The 17,571-nt window shown below is 38.9% G+C and overlaps 1 protein-coding gene across 1 annotated transcript in view; it reads right to left on the bottom strand.

The window, feature by feature from the left end:
• enpp1 (ectonucleotide pyrophosphatase/phosphodiesterase 1) overlaps nt 1-17,571 on the bottom strand; it is a 36,763-nt gene that overhangs the window by 5,255 nt on the left and 13,937 nt on the right. Inside the window, exons 7-21 of the mRNA XM_005474984.4 lie at nt 17,343-17,452; nt 17,171-17,236; nt 17,003-17,075; nt 15,533-15,641; nt 14,021-14,152; nt 13,874-13,905; nt 13,612-13,739; nt 12,398-12,467; nt 9,988-10,075; nt 8,629-8,813; nt 7,027-7,066; nt 6,782-6,942; nt 4,812-4,947; nt 3,107-3,175; nt 4-136 (exon numbers count right to left, since the gene is read on the bottom strand). Of these exons, the coding sequence (XP_005475041.1) occupies nt 4-136; nt 3,107-3,175; nt 4,812-4,947; nt 6,782-6,942; nt 7,027-7,066; nt 8,629-8,813; nt 9,988-10,075; nt 12,398-12,467; nt 13,612-13,739; nt 13,874-13,905; nt 14,021-14,152; nt 15,533-15,641; nt 17,003-17,075; nt 17,171-17,236; nt 17,343-17,452 (1,532 nt within the window). The remainder of the gene's footprint in view (nt 1-3; nt 137-3,106; nt 3,176-4,811; nt 4,948-6,781; nt 6,943-7,026; nt 7,067-8,628; nt 8,814-9,987; nt 10,076-12,397; nt 12,468-13,611; nt 13,740-13,873; nt 13,906-14,020; nt 14,153-15,532; nt 15,642-17,002; nt 17,076-17,170; nt 17,237-17,342; nt 17,453-17,571) is intronic.

The raw sequence follows: 17,571 nt of genomic DNA on the forward strand, positions 1-17,571 counted from the left end.
TACCCTGAAATCTTTTTTAATTCATCGACGTGTCCATCATAGTCTTTATCGAATATTGGCCCACTCATGACGTTGACTCCGTTCAGCTGCTGTGAATATGTTGGGAGGAGGACATCATGGAAATGCGTCCAAACAGCTGAGAAAATACACACAAAAAAAGCTTTAAGTGCTCCACTGTGTTGTACAGAAACATCACATTATTTTGCTTTTTTTTTCCCTGCATGCAATGCACATGCTAAAGTATTTGTCTGGTCTTCCTACAGGTAAGGGGCGTCTTTAGCCCATTGATTTCTTACTTTTTTGACAATATTTGCTGTTTGTGTGACACACTGCTAAAAATATAAAAAGCATACAGTACTTGGTTGAGACGTAATATTTTAACAACAAAAGTGTAGATATCCCCCACCCACCCAAAATGGTTTGTTCCAGCTCGCCTCTCCCCTACTCTGGCTCTAACGCCCTTTCTGCCTGAGAGATGGTTGCTGAGACGCAGCGGAGCGGAGGTGTGAGTGCCTGGCTTAAAACAGGACATGTTAGCTGCATTTAACCTTCAGTTACTCTTTATATAGTTAGGTAGGAGTCAGACCATGTTTCTTTTAGCTGAAAAACATCACACCCGGGTAACCTGCAGTGTTGAAAACATGTTTTCTGACGATGTTTGCTACCCTACAATCCGTCATACTCTGTATTAAAATCAGCTACATTTGACTGTCCTGTTGCTCCCATTGAAGTTTATATAGCCTATTAAAAATCTAAAACTTAAAATTGTAGCCTACTGTTGTTACCACTGTACTGTTTGAAATGTAATGAGAGAAGCTGGTTATTTTGTCATATGTGCGGATATTAAACCCAAGGTACTTACTAGCTAACTAATTGGATGCCAATTAACCTTATAACTCTTGTTGTGTGTGTGTGTGTGTTTGTGTACAGAGAGACAGCCAGGTTCATAATGGAGATAAGGAAGTTTTTTTCAAAAAAAGGAGCCACATTCAGGTTAAAGTGTAAGATCAAATGATCCATCAATCAAGAAAAATTTTGGATCAGTGTTTCAATATTTATATCTTTTATTAGGTGTACATGTGGTTTTGTTCTTTGCCTTTTGGTTGAAAGTACACTGAGAGAGGACTTTTTTATTAGTAATCTTAATAGTATTTTTTTTTCATATTAATGTAATTTTTTCATCTATTTGTGTACGACTGTCAGTCCAAAGAGGGAGAGAGGAAAGAGGCGAACGTGAGGAGAAAGTACAAGGTCAGGAAGAACCAGGTAAGAAAACAGACAGGGAATAGTGACAGGCAAAACAGAAACTGTTAAACTGCTTGAGAGAGTTGACCACCAAAAGTGATTTGCCAACCTCAAGGTGAGGCGACGCAGGTTGAAATAAAAGAAAGAATTTGCCATAGAGCCATAGTAGTAGCTGCAGTAAAGATCTTTTTATACATAGTATACATTGTACCCTAGGCAAAGTTGCCTCCATTTTTAAATTTTTTTAAATTAATATTTTGTACATTTGTACATTATAAGGACTCGTGTATTTTTTATGTATCTGGATTATATTATACATACACAATAAAAGTGAATCTCTGTCCAAATAATTCAGTCAGTTTACTTTTTACTCACTATGAGCATCATTCATTATTCTCTCCCAGTAATTAAGGTTAGGATATGTATTTTTTTTACTCCAATCCATTCTTCTTTTGCAGCATTTAAATAACCTTTATCAGATTTGAATGTTTTGTTATGAACTTTTCAAAAAAGTGTTTTGCTTTTCTTTCACAAACGTGGGGATTAAATTGTCTTAAAATGTACAAAACAGTGATGTTATGTTTTGTGATGAGGACCCAGGCACAGAGAGACTTGATGAATTTAAGAATCTTATGATTTAATAAAGAAATTTGCAGGCGAGCACAGAGATGGTAAAATTATGATGACAACAGACGACGAGGACAGGGAGGAACAGGGATGCACCAAGGAGACAGTCAGAGAGAACTCGGGACAACTGGAGACATTTAAGGATGCAGGGACTGACAGAGACAGGGAAGAAGTCTCATCGTGATGAATAGTTTATCTTGCTTGGCTGGGCAGCTCTCTGGGTGCTCAGCACCCCCAAAGCTCTCATCCTAGAATCGCCCCTGCTACACGTTTTCCTCCCTTCTCACTCATGCAAAGACAGTACTCAGCCACCAGGGGGCAGCATCTCCCAGCTGATAAACATTTTGGCTTCAAGCACACAGTACTTTTGTGCAACAGGATTTCAAAGTAGTGAGAGAGAGTTTCCAGTAACAGTACAAGTCACAACAGTGGAAACTTTTCTGCTGCCTGTTGTCAGGATAAAACTCAGTTCTGCAATATCTTAATCACCCAGCACAATCTACAGGTTTGAACAGTTCTGGGTTGGCTAACTAACCACAGAGTGAAATTACCAGACCACCATGGATGTACACATTCTTTCACATATGACAGATGATTTTGTAATGCTGTAAAGTACACTGAGAGCAAGTTCAGGCTTCATAATCATATAATCCAGCACATTCAAGTCATATCTACATAAAGGATGAAGTATGAAAGTAAACCAGCACAGATCCTTGACTGAAGAACTTGCATGCACTCCTTTGTGGAGCACAGTGTGGTGAGTCACTTTACAAACATACTGACTATCTGCTGAATCCGGCTGTAAGGGAAACACACAGCATGCAAGCAGGGGAACTAACCCTGGAACTGTTCAACTAACTAAACCTTTGATTGCGTTTTACAGAACAAGCTCAAGTAAATTAGGGCGGAGAAGTCTCGCATAATTACATCAGTTAGATCTCTGGACTTGGGATAGGATAAAGTATAGCTTACTGTCAGCTTTCAAGCAACTCAGGATAATTTGGAGCAATGGAAACTGCGAAACCGCAATACCTGCTGTCTGAAAACTCGAGTGTTTGACCCATTTAACAAAATCGAGCCTGCCATCATGTCTCAAAGATCCAGAGAGCTGTTAAGCCGACCCATTCAGTTGTGACAGATCTTTTAAGAAATGTTGAACTTGTGAATCACTGCTGGTCTTTTTACCGGTCTGGGTGCAGCTGGAAAGTTAGAAACAAATAAACAACTGACTCACCTTTAAATGCAGGGAACATCGGTGCCATGTTGCTCGTGATTAGAGAGTCTGAAACATTGGCACTCAGATCTATAGAGGAAATGAGAGGTTAGGACAAACTGAATTTGCTGGGCATGGAATTTGGCTATGGATTAAAACTTAGATTACATGTTGTGAAAGACTGATGTGTCTACTGTGAAACTAAAGCATACCGATTTACTGGCTGAGAAAAACTTTACAAATTAGTGGAGTTAAATGCAGACAGATTTAGGGCTTCTTTATTACATCTCCTGTGATTTATTTTAATTTTAATAATCGCATTGATGTGGTGTCAGAAGAATCTGAAATAGTTTTTTCTCATGCTTGGAAAGCTGGCGTAAAATTCGGCAGGAGCTTCCAGGATCGCTGACTCAGACACATGGCAATGAAAGTTGGCATTTGGTTAATTGTAGGATTTTAGCCCTGCGACAGACTGGTGACCTGTTCAGGGTGTACCATGGCAGCTATGATAGGCTCCAGCCCACCTACAAACTAGGCCTGGGAGAAAGGAGTAGCTAGGTTGGCTAAGCATTTGACCTTGACCTTCATTGTTAGCATTCAAGGTCAAAGGTGACCTTGGAAAATTTTTGCATTTTTGCAAAGACACACACTGCACTAATATTTCTTAAAATCTCAAGGTTTCAGACAATTCTGCTTTAATCGTATGGGTAAAGATAATAAAATACACAATTTTGGTTTGTAATGCTGCAAAGTCATAGTTGAAAGGTGCCACCCCTCCCCCTGAAAAACAACAAAATACAAAAAACCAACAAGCAAAAAAACAGACTGATCACTCGGCATGTAAGAAGAACATCATACAACATCAAAGTTTTGGTATAGCCCTTGCCCTTCAGGGGGAGCTGTACCCTCTTGTGTGCTCTTGTTTGTACTGGTATTGGTTTGCCCACATAACAACACAGCTAAAACAGATTGTGTTTAAGAGCTGTTTAAGCACTAATCAATAAAATACTACACGTCACCTTTGTAACATCCACATTGTTTCCACATTCCAAACACTTAAACACAACATGAAGGGTCGTGTAGGAGCTGCAAAAGGCAATAGCACCCTGAATGGGTACCAGCCTGTTACAGTGCTAATGCAGAAAGCGAGACAACCACACACTAACAAACCTACAGTCAATTAAGAACCACCAATTAGCATAATGAGCAGGTCTTTAGACTGTAGTGGAAAACTGGAGGACCAGGAGGTCTGAACTGTTGTGAGGCGGCAGTGCTAATGACTGCGTCTTACCTCCAGAAAAACTGAAAGTCGTTCACATTAAAAAGTTGCTACATTAATTCACTCAAGACCAATTAATTGATTCATTAATCTGCTATCACTGCTATCGTTGTGCTCACTTTCTACCAGAACCAGAGGCAGATCCAAGGTTTTTTTTGGCCAGCTTTTTCTGTTAACCCTGGAAAATTTACCACAAACTTTGTGTATTCTTATCTCTGAACATCCAAAAGACAGATATACAGAAATAGATAAATAAACACTTAATCCGCAGAGTGTCACTCAAGAGGAAGTGGATGCTTTTCTGTCACGCAGCTGTGAAGCATAAGTTTGCTCTGTACGTGAAAATGTGCTCTGAAACACGTCGACCTGACTTCAACACAGGCCGAGAGGGATGAACTGTCTCCCCCAATACCACACACATGCGGGTTCACAAACACAAACACTCACTGGGGGGATGCAGCAGGCCATAGGCAAGATCAGAGTTGTCTTTGTAGCGCAGACACTGCTGGCTGTTGTTTGCTGGGATGCGTACGTCAGCACGGACACACGCCTCCAACTCTGGGCTCAGAGGTTGCACTCTGGTCTGAGAGAGAGTAAGAGGTAGAGAGAGAGGATCAGTCAGTGTTGACAGTATAAGTGGGAGTCCAGACTAAAACGCCGAGTGTTGTGTAAGATCGCTTGGCTTGGATTTTGCTCTCCATGTGTATATGGGTCAGCAAGGGCATTGCTCTGATTCTGTGCGCACAGCTCCCAAAAAACCCCAAAACCAATAAATCACTTTCGTCCTCTGTCACAGAGGAAAAAAAAGACATTTGTTTCCTCTTAAAATTCTTGGTAGCACCATGGGTTATATCATTTTGGAACCAGTTATGCAAAACATTTATATAATTTCAGAGAATAGAGTGCTAAATAGAAACAATGAAAGAAAGACATTTTTGGGTGTTTCCATTTCCCAGAAAAAAGAGCAGCTTTAAAATATCCATCTTTTTCCACCTTTTCAATTCAGGGTCGTAGGGGACGACATGATTCACTCTGGACAGGTTGCCAGAGAGACAGACAACCATTCACACTCATATCTGCATGTCTTTGGACTGTGGGAGGAAGCTGGACCACCCGGAGAGAACCCACCAAACACGGGGAGAACATGCAAACCCCACACAAACTCAGCACCTTCTTGCTGTAAGGCAACAGTGCTAACCACTGCTCCACCGTGCTGCCCCGCTTTGAAACACATACCATTTACACCATGTCTACATAAAGATGCACTTTTGTGTTTTTAAACCGCATACAAAAAATCTGGACAATCCCCCAAAGCGGTTTTGGCCTCGCCCCAAAGACAAATCAGCACGACTACAATGAAAATATTTTCTATTTGTTTAAGAGGCTTTTAAGAAGGCAATACAAGCTCTAAGAATTCCTTGATTAAATGCCAATGTTTAGACAGAAAATGGGCAATAAGTCAATCAAATCAAAGTGACAGAAAGGGCTTAACTGTGGAGATGTTTTAGACAGGCGATGGTGTCGGTAAATCGTTGAAAGAAATCTGCAGTTTTTCACTGGTAAATGTTACAGTGGAGCCGTAGTTTTACTCTTTACTGAGATTAAAGTAACATATAGTGTCAGTGCCTGTACGAACAGCTCGTGGGTTACAACATATACAATAAACTTGTGGAAAAAGGGTTTTTTTCCCCCCAAAAGGCAGATGAAAGGAATTTTAAATGAGATCTTGCATTAAGCTAGAGGCCAGGGCCACAGATGTGAACTTGTGTAAGTATCTATAATAAATGAACAGCAAATTAATATTTAATTGCATGTAAAACCATTTTTTTTCTCTTTGTCATAAAATACTAAACATTACGACTCTGTCCAGGAAACATCTTCAATGATATCTTAGTCACATTGTCCATTTTTTATAGTAGGCAAACTAGCTTAAAGCTAGCTTTTCATGGAAATGCTTAGCTTTGACAAGCTGGAAACTGAAGTTCTGTGTAGGTTTACAAGTGTGATGAAGATAATAGGGCTCAGTCACAAACAATCTGCAGTGTCAGGGAAAAAATACAGATGGTACAGTAAGATTCTCTGTTTTACTTCTATTGTTTAGATATAGCTTCAATGCTGCTTCCTCTCTCGCACCATGATTCAGACAGTACAGTAATAGTCTCAAGTCTCCCGGGAATGCATCACTCTGCTTGAGGTCATAATTTACACCAGAGCTCAACCACATAGTGACAAAGACAAGAAAGGCTTGAGCCAACATGAGCAGAGAAGATGAGTAACAGCTCCTCAGAAAAGGGATTCAGATACTAAACAACTCTGTGCAATCTGCTGCCAAACCATAACCACAGAAGAAATATAGCCGGGACGACTCAACTCTACAGGCTATGTTTAGAGATAAAAGCTCCAGCCAGCGGACTCACCAGAGGCTGAATGGTATAGGATACCCAGAGGGGCATGAGCCGGTCTTTGCTGTATCCGCTGAGGTAGTTTAAGTGGTGCAGCAGACAAAATGTGGCACCTGATTGGATGACTCGAGGGATGCCAAAAGGTTCGTGGAGGCGACGCAAGCTGGATTTCTCACCTGAAGAGAAAATGTGTAATGTGTATCAGACAGAAGCATCTCTAAAACCAACAAATGTGCAAAGAAAAGTGAAATGATTCTCACTTGAGCTCAATGCCAAGAGATTTCTGTTCATTTGTTCCACCTGAAAAGAAATTCATACATCTTGTTAGCATGATTGTGTTAGAAATAGCTAACATAATTTAACCATGTATTCAGTATATAAAGCTCTGATGTCAATGCATTTTTTAAAGTTCTTTTTTTGTACATATCCCAGCTTCTCTAGTTTGAGAGTAGGATAGTAGTACTTCTATTACTCCATGTACTTCACTATGTGTTAATGAACTCCATCAGAAGAGACCAAGTGGTACCCACTGCCACTAACTACGAATAAAAAACCATAAATCCGGCGCACACCAGAGGCCTGTATTATTGATCATGATATTGGCTTAGTGAGGTAAATTCAAGGCTAACTCTGGGTTTTCCAACCAACATCTACACACCAATCAATACACTGGAAAATAGTGTGTCCATTGCTGGAAAAGTCTAGTATTAGGAGGGCCTAGATACTTTTTATTTCTCTGATGACCCTTAATCATGATTATCATTATTCCTGCTTTTTTCAATTTTTCTGCAAGCAGGTTTAAAACGGTTCCGTTGCTCTACAAGCTGTTATACGGCGATATAATCCCAACACGGGGCTTCATTTAGCACAGTCAAGGCTGCCGATGAAAGAATAGGGGTAAAACACATCAAACAACATCATATGTTAGCTTCATGGAACATGCAACTGTAGTTATAGTCGGATCCCCGAGCTCTGCTGTGTTCCTGGTGAATTCTCATTTTTCGCTGTGCACACAAAGAATGATTAACTGAAGCACCTAAAAGTCTACAGCAATGCCACTATGGATAGAAACTAGTCCCAAAATAAGCCTGAAGGTGTGTTACATGATCTTGTGATGTAGGAGTGATGAGCTGTTCTGTTTATTTACAAAACTCTTTGAAATTATGACTCTAGCAAAAAGCCAACATGTCCCAGTTATCTACCACCACAAAGCACTCATCAGCTGAAAAACCGGAGAAGAGTCTCAAATCTAACCAATGCATATGGATGTAACTGCACACAACTATAATCTGTAAAAAGAGAATGCCTCTAATAGTTTTATATATACAGAAAGCTTTTGTATTTTATGAATGTGCCCATAAATAAAACAGCTTTAAACTCGCATTTGAGACACAACTTAATGTGTGCATTTGTGAAGCTTAGTTGTCATTTATAACTGTGTAATACACATTTGACACTCAAACCAATATGCAGTGGGTATGTATGTTGCTAAAACCTAATGCTAGCATTAGCAATAAAATCTTTTAAAAACATAGATGTTTGGCAGATCTTTGTATAGTTTAATGAGAAATTACTGACAGGAAGAACATGTCATATAAAAATAAGTTTTAGACTAATTTAACTTTTGACCAGGCACTGGTCCATAGCTGTCTAGTCAAAGAAAATTTTGTGTCCATCCATCTAATAGGTTGACAATAATCTTAGTGTCTTTAAACCTATTAAAAAAAACCATCCAGTGGGTCCCATTAATGGCTTTAAAAAATTCACATTTCACTCTAGTTGTAAATATATTTCATTCTGGACCGAAGAATAGGACTGACATTTGCATCCAGAGGCCAAAAATAAATCTGGTTAGCACATACCATTTCTGTGGTTTGGGGTTCACAAGTGCACTGCAGGTTGTCAGAGGGGAGGGGGTCATTAGAGTCACAGGGGGTGTCGTGGGAGAGCTGCGCTGGGAGAACTGGATTATGGACGGGGTGCTTCAGGAGGTGGTTCAGACTACCGTGGGTCCCGTTGTTTGGAGCGGGACTAATGCCAAGAAGATCTGTTTGATAAATGGAGGAGAAAATGATTAAATAAATAAATAAATAGGACACATCACATAAGACAACATGTCAGTGTATTTGAAATTAAAAGAAGAGTCAAGAACACCGAATCTTTACCAAAGTTATCACACAGTACAGATATAAGAGTTCAGACTTATACAAATTTACATTTGTTTCAAAGAGAGTGAACCTTAATAGTCAGTTTATTATGTACGTTAAAAAAATACACCAGCAAAGAGTAAATCTGCCTAAATTCTATTTTTTTTAAGTGATACTGCCTGAATTAATGGAAGATGAACAAACAGCCTTACTGAGCTTTATTCTACTTTGACCTACACAACCAGTACTGTAGCTGTCATACTATGTGGTATGGTTGTGTGTTCTGTTTGACTTAGAGTACTGAAATAACCGGGTTACTCTATCTTTTCTTCAGTCTGGTAGATGTGGTTTCCTTTTTTCTAACACTTTTTTCTTTTGGAAGCAAAATAGCACAGATCTGAAACTCAGTGCAGGCGAAGCACACCTGCTTCCTCTTCTCAAGTGTGTTAACTTATCTTTTTAAAATAAGCAGCTGTTTTTATAAATTTGATGAATTATGGGGTTAGTAAACTACGTTAGGCAAAGTAATAAGAATGAAATCAGATGACTTCTTGTAGACTTGCTGACTTGTCGGTGTCTTGTGGACATGATTCATATGATGAAGCGATGGAAACTAATTATGTCACTGCAGAAATAGTTACATGTTCAGCAAATGGTCTGAGGTCAAGCTATTGCTGCTAGTGTCACATTTATCTGCTAAATATGTAGCTGCAGCATGCTTACCTTAGACAGAAAATCAGCCTATGAGCATGTTTAGAGTTCACTGATTGAAACATTATATCTCCTGCAGTTTAAGACTACGGTATCAATTTAGAAGGTTTGTGGGGCGGACTAGTTCTTGGTTTTGATCAGTAATTCTTGTAGTCTCCTCAGCTCGCCTGGCAACCTCGAAGGGCTAACAAAACTTCAGGGTACGAGAGTAAAATGGATGTTCTCATTTAGCTCTCAGCATGAAAGTCAATGAGCGAATATGTAAATAACCGAATAAAGAAAAAATATCAGTCTTCATTACAGGACAGGGGAATAACGTACAGTGAGCAGTGTGCACAACAAACAACAAACAAAATGACTTACCACACATGAGGTTATATAATTCAATGTTTTCAAAAGCTGGCACAACTGTGCTGTGTTTAAATGCTGGACCGTAGCCAATGAAGATCGCCTGATGGAGACAAACAAACAAACAAAAAAATAGGTAAGACTTTCATTAATTTCTCTGCAACAATAAACAAGTGCGTACATTGAACTATATGATCTACAGTTTGACAGTTTATCAAGCTGAAACCTACATTTAAATTGTTTTTGTACACAAAAATAAATCACTGAACACTTTAGTTAGATAATGCAAAAATATTTGAAAGGAACTAAAACAGTAAAATGAACTTACAAAACCTCAGAAGTGAAGGGTTTCAATTCTAGGAAAGCCTTGGGTGGATTCACAGATATTTGTCTGTGATCTATTTCAAGCACAGTTTGCAACTTTCCCTAGCTGTGTGCAGCCAGGCTGGAAACCACTTACACAAAAGTTGACTTTTCTTTTTTTTAGATCCATCAGCAGTCTTCTAAGCTAATTATACTGAGTCAAATTCCAGTGTAAACCACGGCCGGAAGCATACACAAAAATACCATGAAGACTGACATTAAGAAGGCAGACAGAAACACCTTTCTCAATTAAAACAAACTCAGTCAAAAGTTGATTGTGTAGGTGGAGAGAAATCTTCCACACAAAATGTAATTACGGTACTTCAGCCCGGGTCTAGACATACCTAATGCATATGTTTCCTTTAATTTGTTTCACTACAAGCCTAATTCCAAAATCTGTGAGAAAGCACGCTGGGACGGGGCCGTGTTTACCGCTGTGTAGCATCTGCTCTTCTTTTAACAACAGTTCATAAACATCTGGAAACTGAGGATACCATCTGTTGGACTTTGGGGAGAGGAACATTTCTTGACTGATATAGGATTCTAGCTTCTCAACAGTCCTGGTTCTTCTTTGTCGTGTATTTGTTTCACGATGTAAGTTTTTTTAACTGGTGAAGTTCTGGACTACAGGCAGATGGTAATGGTAAATGGCCTGTATTTGTATAGCGCTTTACTTAGTCTCTAAAGACCCCAAAGCGCTTTACACTACATTCAGTCATTCACCCATTCACACACACATTCACACACTGGTGATGGCAAGCTACATTGTAACCACAGCTGCCCTGGGGCGCACTGAGAGAGGCGAGGCTGCCGGACACTGGCGCCACCGGGCCCTCTGACCACCACCAGTAGGCAACGGGTGAAGTGTCTCGCCCAAGGACACAACGACCGAGACTGTCGGAGCCAGGGCTCGAACCGGCAACCTTCCGATTACAAGACGAACTGCCAACTCTTGAGCCACGATCACCCACGATGAGTTCAGCACCCAGAGTTTTTTTTAAAGCTAATCTATTAAGACATTACATCGTGCTTTATTCTGTAATAGCTGTGGTATGTAATTCAAAATCGTCCTTCTGAAATATAGAAGCCCTTCCTTGAAAAAGATGTCATCAGAATAAGAGCAGCATGTTGGTCTAAAACCTGTTTATACCTTTCAGCACTGATGGTGCTTTTCCAGAAGTTCAAAAATCTGTCTATATGCATATTTAAAGCTCACTGATTAAAATAATATATCCTTTTTTTTATTTCTATAAACAAACTACAGTATAAAGATCATGTTGGACTAATTCTTAGCTGTGATTGTATATGTAGCCACAAAAGCTCGAACATTACTTATAAAAGAAATCCAGAACAAATCGAATATTTTTGAGCAAACAGCAGTACAACAAAGAATATAACAAGATAGTTTCTTTTTCTACAATTGCCCTCTCATAGCATGACTTATCCAAACGTGTGTCAAAACATCGTAAGATATGTGTGAGGTATTATGCGAAGATTAAAAGGGGGAAAACCCACTGACAAGACATCTCTGACACAACTCTTATCTTTCTGTGTACTGTGGCCAAGTGATCTTACGAAATGATCTGACTGGTGCTATTAACACTGATCTATTGCAGACAAAACATTATTGAACGTTCACTGCTGTGTGTGAGGGAGGACAATTATGGTTCGTCCAAGATATTATACTTCCTGTTCATGCTTCTTTTTTGTCTGTCTCACTGCATAACTAGCAGAAATGGCAAGTAAGAAAGCACAAATTCTTTTTTTGTGTATTTAAATTGAATTTTCAGGTATCTGTAATTCACTCCAGTACTTAACCGACAACTTTTTGCTTTTATTTCTACTTAACACATTTAGATGTCGATTAGATGTGCAAAGTACACATTTTTAGTTTTTAGTTACTTAAAATTGGTATATTAAACTGACTATGCCAAATAATTTACTGAGTTTTTAAGTGTCTCTGGTTAAAAGCCTAAACCAATGAGAGAGAATGAGATGAAGAAAGAGTTAATGTTCATAATTCAAAAGTGACATAAACATCTTTAAATTAAATTCCTCCGACCTGCATGTTGGTGAAGAGGTTATCAGAGCCGTGGAATCCGCCAGTGCAATACTTGACATCACTGTGTTTACTGAGGAGAAAAAATAAAATTTATCTGAGGGAAAAAACACAGAACAAAATAAACTCTGGAAGTCACTAAAAATGCTTCTCTTTTAGGTGTAACTGTACATTGTGTCTGCCAACTGAATCAGTTTAACGGTTAAGCCTACAGCATTTTTGGATGATCGCACGAATGACATTCAAGGAAGTATCTGCACAGCTTCTTGCTATAACATGCAGTGTACGCTGTACGTGATCCTATCAGTTACTACTGTAAATGAATCAATGTGAGTTTTCTGAGCAAAATGTGAATCTGCATATCTAAAAATAAAAAGAGTTTCCCACGATATGAACTCAGATAATCAACAGAAGACTTGCTACGACTTGTCCCCCGATATCAGTCTGCAACGAAACAAAACCTAAACTTTTCACTCTTTGTTTTTTATTCTTAGTTCTTCTCATGAATCTGAAAAAAATGACACTTATAACCACACATGAAGCACTGAATTTCTGTAAAACTAATGTTACATTAAAAAATAGTGCATTAAAAGCTCTATATTTGACATTTTACCGCTTTATTAAGCTACATGTGTTATGGATATCCCTGAGCACTAATTAAGTAGTTCTTTCATGTTATCCAAATTTTTAGATTTGGTTGTACAGAACTTATCAGCTAACCTTTGTTAAATGGACCCAGTATTAACTACCAACTCTGAACTGTGGTTATCTCAAAGCAGCAGGCTACTGCAGTATAACCCATGTGTTTTACTTTCGTGCCCTAGCAGAAGTGTCAGGTTTTTTTTGTACATTACAAAAGCATCAGCAAAAAATAAAAATAAAGATATATAATATATGTCAGCTTGTTTCTTAAAAAACAGCTTTGCTGGCTTAAAGCGAAACAATAAACATTCTGTTTTATAAAATAATATAATAATAATACGGATCAAAACATCACACCTACATATCAAGGCTGCATGTAGGCGAAGTTTGAAAATGAAGTTGTAAAACCAAAATGCACAAATGACATGCCTGTAAACAAAAATGTTAACTTAATTGGGTCAGAAGTTAGCACTAAACTATGCCTTTAATAGGACTAATAAAAGGTTTTCATGCAGCCAGACCTGATGAACTAACACAGTAAGCATTAAAGAGAGTATCACTGATTGTTTACTTACAGTGCTGCTTGCCAGCCTGCCTTCATATAGAGGTGAGCCCTCTCTATGCGGATGTTTTTAGCGAAGTGCATTCTTTTGGGAAGGTTTTCTTTGAGGTACGGCCTCATTGGCTGATCAACGGTCCTGCACTTCAAAATGGACACAGACAAGGAGAATCAACACACAACAGAGAGAGAATGGGACTGTTTGACTTTCCAAGCAAGCAGATAATCTTTCATTCTTCTTATGAATACAAGAGTCCGATCTGGAATATTTCGCATACCGACAAGTTCTTCACCAGGCCCTCATAGTCAACTGAAAAAAGAAACACAGTACTAAGTCAGGCATGCTAATCTCCTACAAAGTGGTACAGAGTAATGATATCAATCTGGGAACAAGGAAATTCTGGTGTCTTTAAACAGGAACTCACAGGAAAAGTAATCCTGTGGGAGGCGACTTGGTCTGATGCGAGCAGCTGGGCCTTGGATTACAGTAAAACCAGAGGTATCTTTCTGGAAATCTGACACATATGATGCCCTTTCGCATGAAGCGCTCTCCATGCCTGTTGAAAAGAAGTCATTTCACTAGGTTGTCTTCAGCAGGGCAACAAATGACACAGAGAAAGGCACCAGAAGAAGTTCTTAAACAAAACCTTATAATGTTTAAGAACTGTTTAATGTTGTATAAAAGCTACAAAGGTTTTTAATTCCTCTGAAATACAAAGTTTAAAGCTTTCCTCAATAAAAGGTGAAGATTTGTGGCGTACTTTTCCATTCATTTCTAGAGATTCACAGAGCTTAAGTTTGCAGTGTATGCAGGATGTGACCTGCGCATTTAAAATGACAGTGTAACATGTGTTGGCATGAGCGCTCCAGTTAATTGCTTGTTTCTTGCCTTGCCAAGCTAGGAACTACCAAATACTAAAGTTAAAATTAACATCTTCTCTTGTAAATGATATGAAGCTAAACCTTTAATGAAGAACAAAATCTGTTCATGGATTTTCGAAAATGTACTTCTTCTCTTGGAAGTAATGTCTCAGATGAGGATATCCGGGCATCGCCCTGAGCCACATCCACTCCAACACACTGATCTTGAGTGTGTAATTACAGGGCTAAACATCTGGTCTCCAGCCATCCGAAGAAACCTCTTTCTCTAATACTGAGAACATTTTACTTAATTAACATGCACATGACTTCTTTATTCAGTTCCTCAGTGGCAGTGGTCTCCATTCTTACCGACAGCAGGTAAACTAACTGACTCAAAGACTCAAAAGTCATTTAACTTTGAACTGCCAACAAATTTCAGGCCTCCTTTATTAGGGTGTGTAACAGTAACATGTAATGTTTAAAGGTATCCAGTTTGAAGTTTCAGAGCGCTAATGTGCAGCATTTTACCTTCAAACTGAACAGGAGCACTGAGAATGCTCTCAGCGATAAAATAATTAACTGGAATCAAAATGTTTATTTGACTATTTTGTGTTTCAAATCCTAAGATTTACAGTTTCTTGCAGGATTAATTGCTTGTCAAATTGCAGAAGTGTTACATTTCTGCTATATTTCAGTCTCCATGTTATCATCATCAGTTGATGATGTTACTTACTGGAATAAGAAGTACTCATAGGGAGGAAAAGTTGTATGGCTTGTGAATTGCTCTTTTATGTGAGCGAATGGAAAGAAAGCCTGGCTATTTTGAATTCCATTTGCAATATTCAGCTCTGTTCCTCAAAAATGCTAAAAATATGTCCATTTGTATTTTAGTTAACACTTCCGTGAATCAGTCGTTTTCAGTATTTCCATCAGAAACTAAGCCATCTGCTAGCTTTCATAAGATAATGTTTCTTTTCTTTTAAAGTGTATTTTAATTTCAGTAAACCGGTAATTTTCTGTCTCAGTCAACCCATGTAAACTGTATCCCAGCTGTGGAGAGTTGGTATTCATCTCACCGTGGTCAGATGCGACTATTATGTTGACACAATTGTGCAGGTTTTTCGCTTTTAGGCCATCCATCAGCGTGCCCAGAATAGTGTCCACGTTTTCCAAGGCCTCAACGACCTAAATGAATAACAGAAGTTCAAGTTCTAACAGGGTTAAAATGTTACCACGACTGGAACAACAACACTGAGAATCACTGTGCTTTTGCCATGCAAACGCCCTATCAACAATGTGCTTTAGATAAATATTTACCCAGCAAAATGAACAATCTTGACTATTTGAAGAGGTTTGACTTAATACTTTCAGTGGAAGAAAATAACTATAAATGAATGAAAATGGAAAAACAGCATTACAATGCTTGTTTGGTCCTTCGTTGTGCAGGCAGCAGTAAGCCGAGCTGACTAGACCTCCCTTCCACCAACCACCACTTCCATCTCTCCAGAGAGGTGCTAAAAAGGTCTTAATTAAGCTGAGAGAGTCATAATCACTCCACAGCATCCCCTACGTTCCAAAAACACCACACTTAAAAGGCATCAAGGACTCATTCAGGACAGATGCCAGAATCAGGTGGCTGGTCGGCTAGCAACTTAGCTTCTCTTTAAACTGTTGAACAAGACAAGACATACAGTTCCAAAAACCCCCAAAAGCAATCAGCACACTCACTAACACCGTTCTGCTCAAACAGTTTGTTATGGACAAACTCCTTTTAGTGCAGATGTCCTTCCAAACAATCCATTGTTCACATCAGCGTCAGATGGTGCGTCACAGTTTTCAGATGGTGCCCTCATCCTGAGCTTGGCCGGATTCCATGGATACAATGTGGTAAATCTGTATATTTGTTCATAGTACATCTGTATATCTGCCTGTCTGTATAGCAATATACAACATCTGTATGCTATACAGATCATCTGTATATCTGTATACAACAGTACATCTGTACATTTGTCTGTAGTTCATCTGTATATTTGGTCTCTCTGTACATAGTCTGTTCATAACCATTTATACTACCCTTATCTGTATATATCAGTATATCCATACATTTCCCCGTAGTAGCTCTCTACTTAACGTATCTTATATAACTGCTCTTACTGCACTTACTACTCTTGCACTTCTGATTAGATGCAAACTGTATTTTCTTACCCTGTATTTATACATGTGTAATGACAATAAAGTTGAATCCTAATCCTAAAATGTGTTTATCCTGGTTAAAGCAGTTAAACACTTTTTTCTTCTTCATTTTGTGCTTAATTTGCCCCTCACCAGGACCAATTTACAGTAGCAGGAGCATATTAACTGAAACCCCAGGCATACATTATACAACTGAGTGAACCCGTCATTGTAAAGCATGCTCAGTCAGCTGATGAACACCGTCAGCACACAAATTTTCCACACAGAGCTTTCCTTTAATGATGTTCCCTTCTTTTACTTATTCTTTTTTACTTATTCAATAACCAGCTTATTAATCCAGGCAAATAACTCACCTTCGTACTTTCTGGCCCATACTGATGCCCTGCTGAATCAGGTTCATCCAGGTATAAAGTGTAGAAGTCAGGTCTAAAGACAGAAAGCCAACAGTTACGAGTGATATAGAGAGTCTCCTAATGGGAACTTACGACATCGTCTTTGTTATCATAAAGATGAACAAGAACCTTTCTCCCTCAGGTAGACTGAGCCAGTCAAACAGTGTTGACACTCTCTTCTCAAATGCAACAGACCTGTGGGACAAATGTAATTTATGAAAGCATCAATACAGCGCTGCATTAAGCTACATTTTACACTTCATTGGCATTGAATCAGAAGCTTGCATGGCATTGCTCTTACTTATCATATTTCTTGTAAAAACTTGGGAAGGTGCCATCAATGGCTACATCAGAGCCTGGCCAGAAGAAAGTCGCTGATTTCAGTTTCTGATTGATGGCTGTGAGCCAGACCTGACGAGAGAAGTTAGATGAGATGGAGAAATGAAAAAATGAAAGAAAATAAAAGAAAGGAGGAGAACGGAGTGCCATCTAGACTTTATTGTGAGTGAGTTGCAGTAGAAAAATGGATA

The sequence above is a fragment of the Oreochromis niloticus genome, linkage group LG15, assembly GCF_001858045.2.
Source record: "Oreochromis niloticus isolate F11D_XX linkage group LG15, O_niloticus_UMD_NMBU, whole genome shotgun sequence".
Classification (NCBI taxonomy): Eukaryota; Metazoa; Chordata; class Actinopteri; order Cichliformes; family Cichlidae; genus Oreochromis; species Oreochromis niloticus.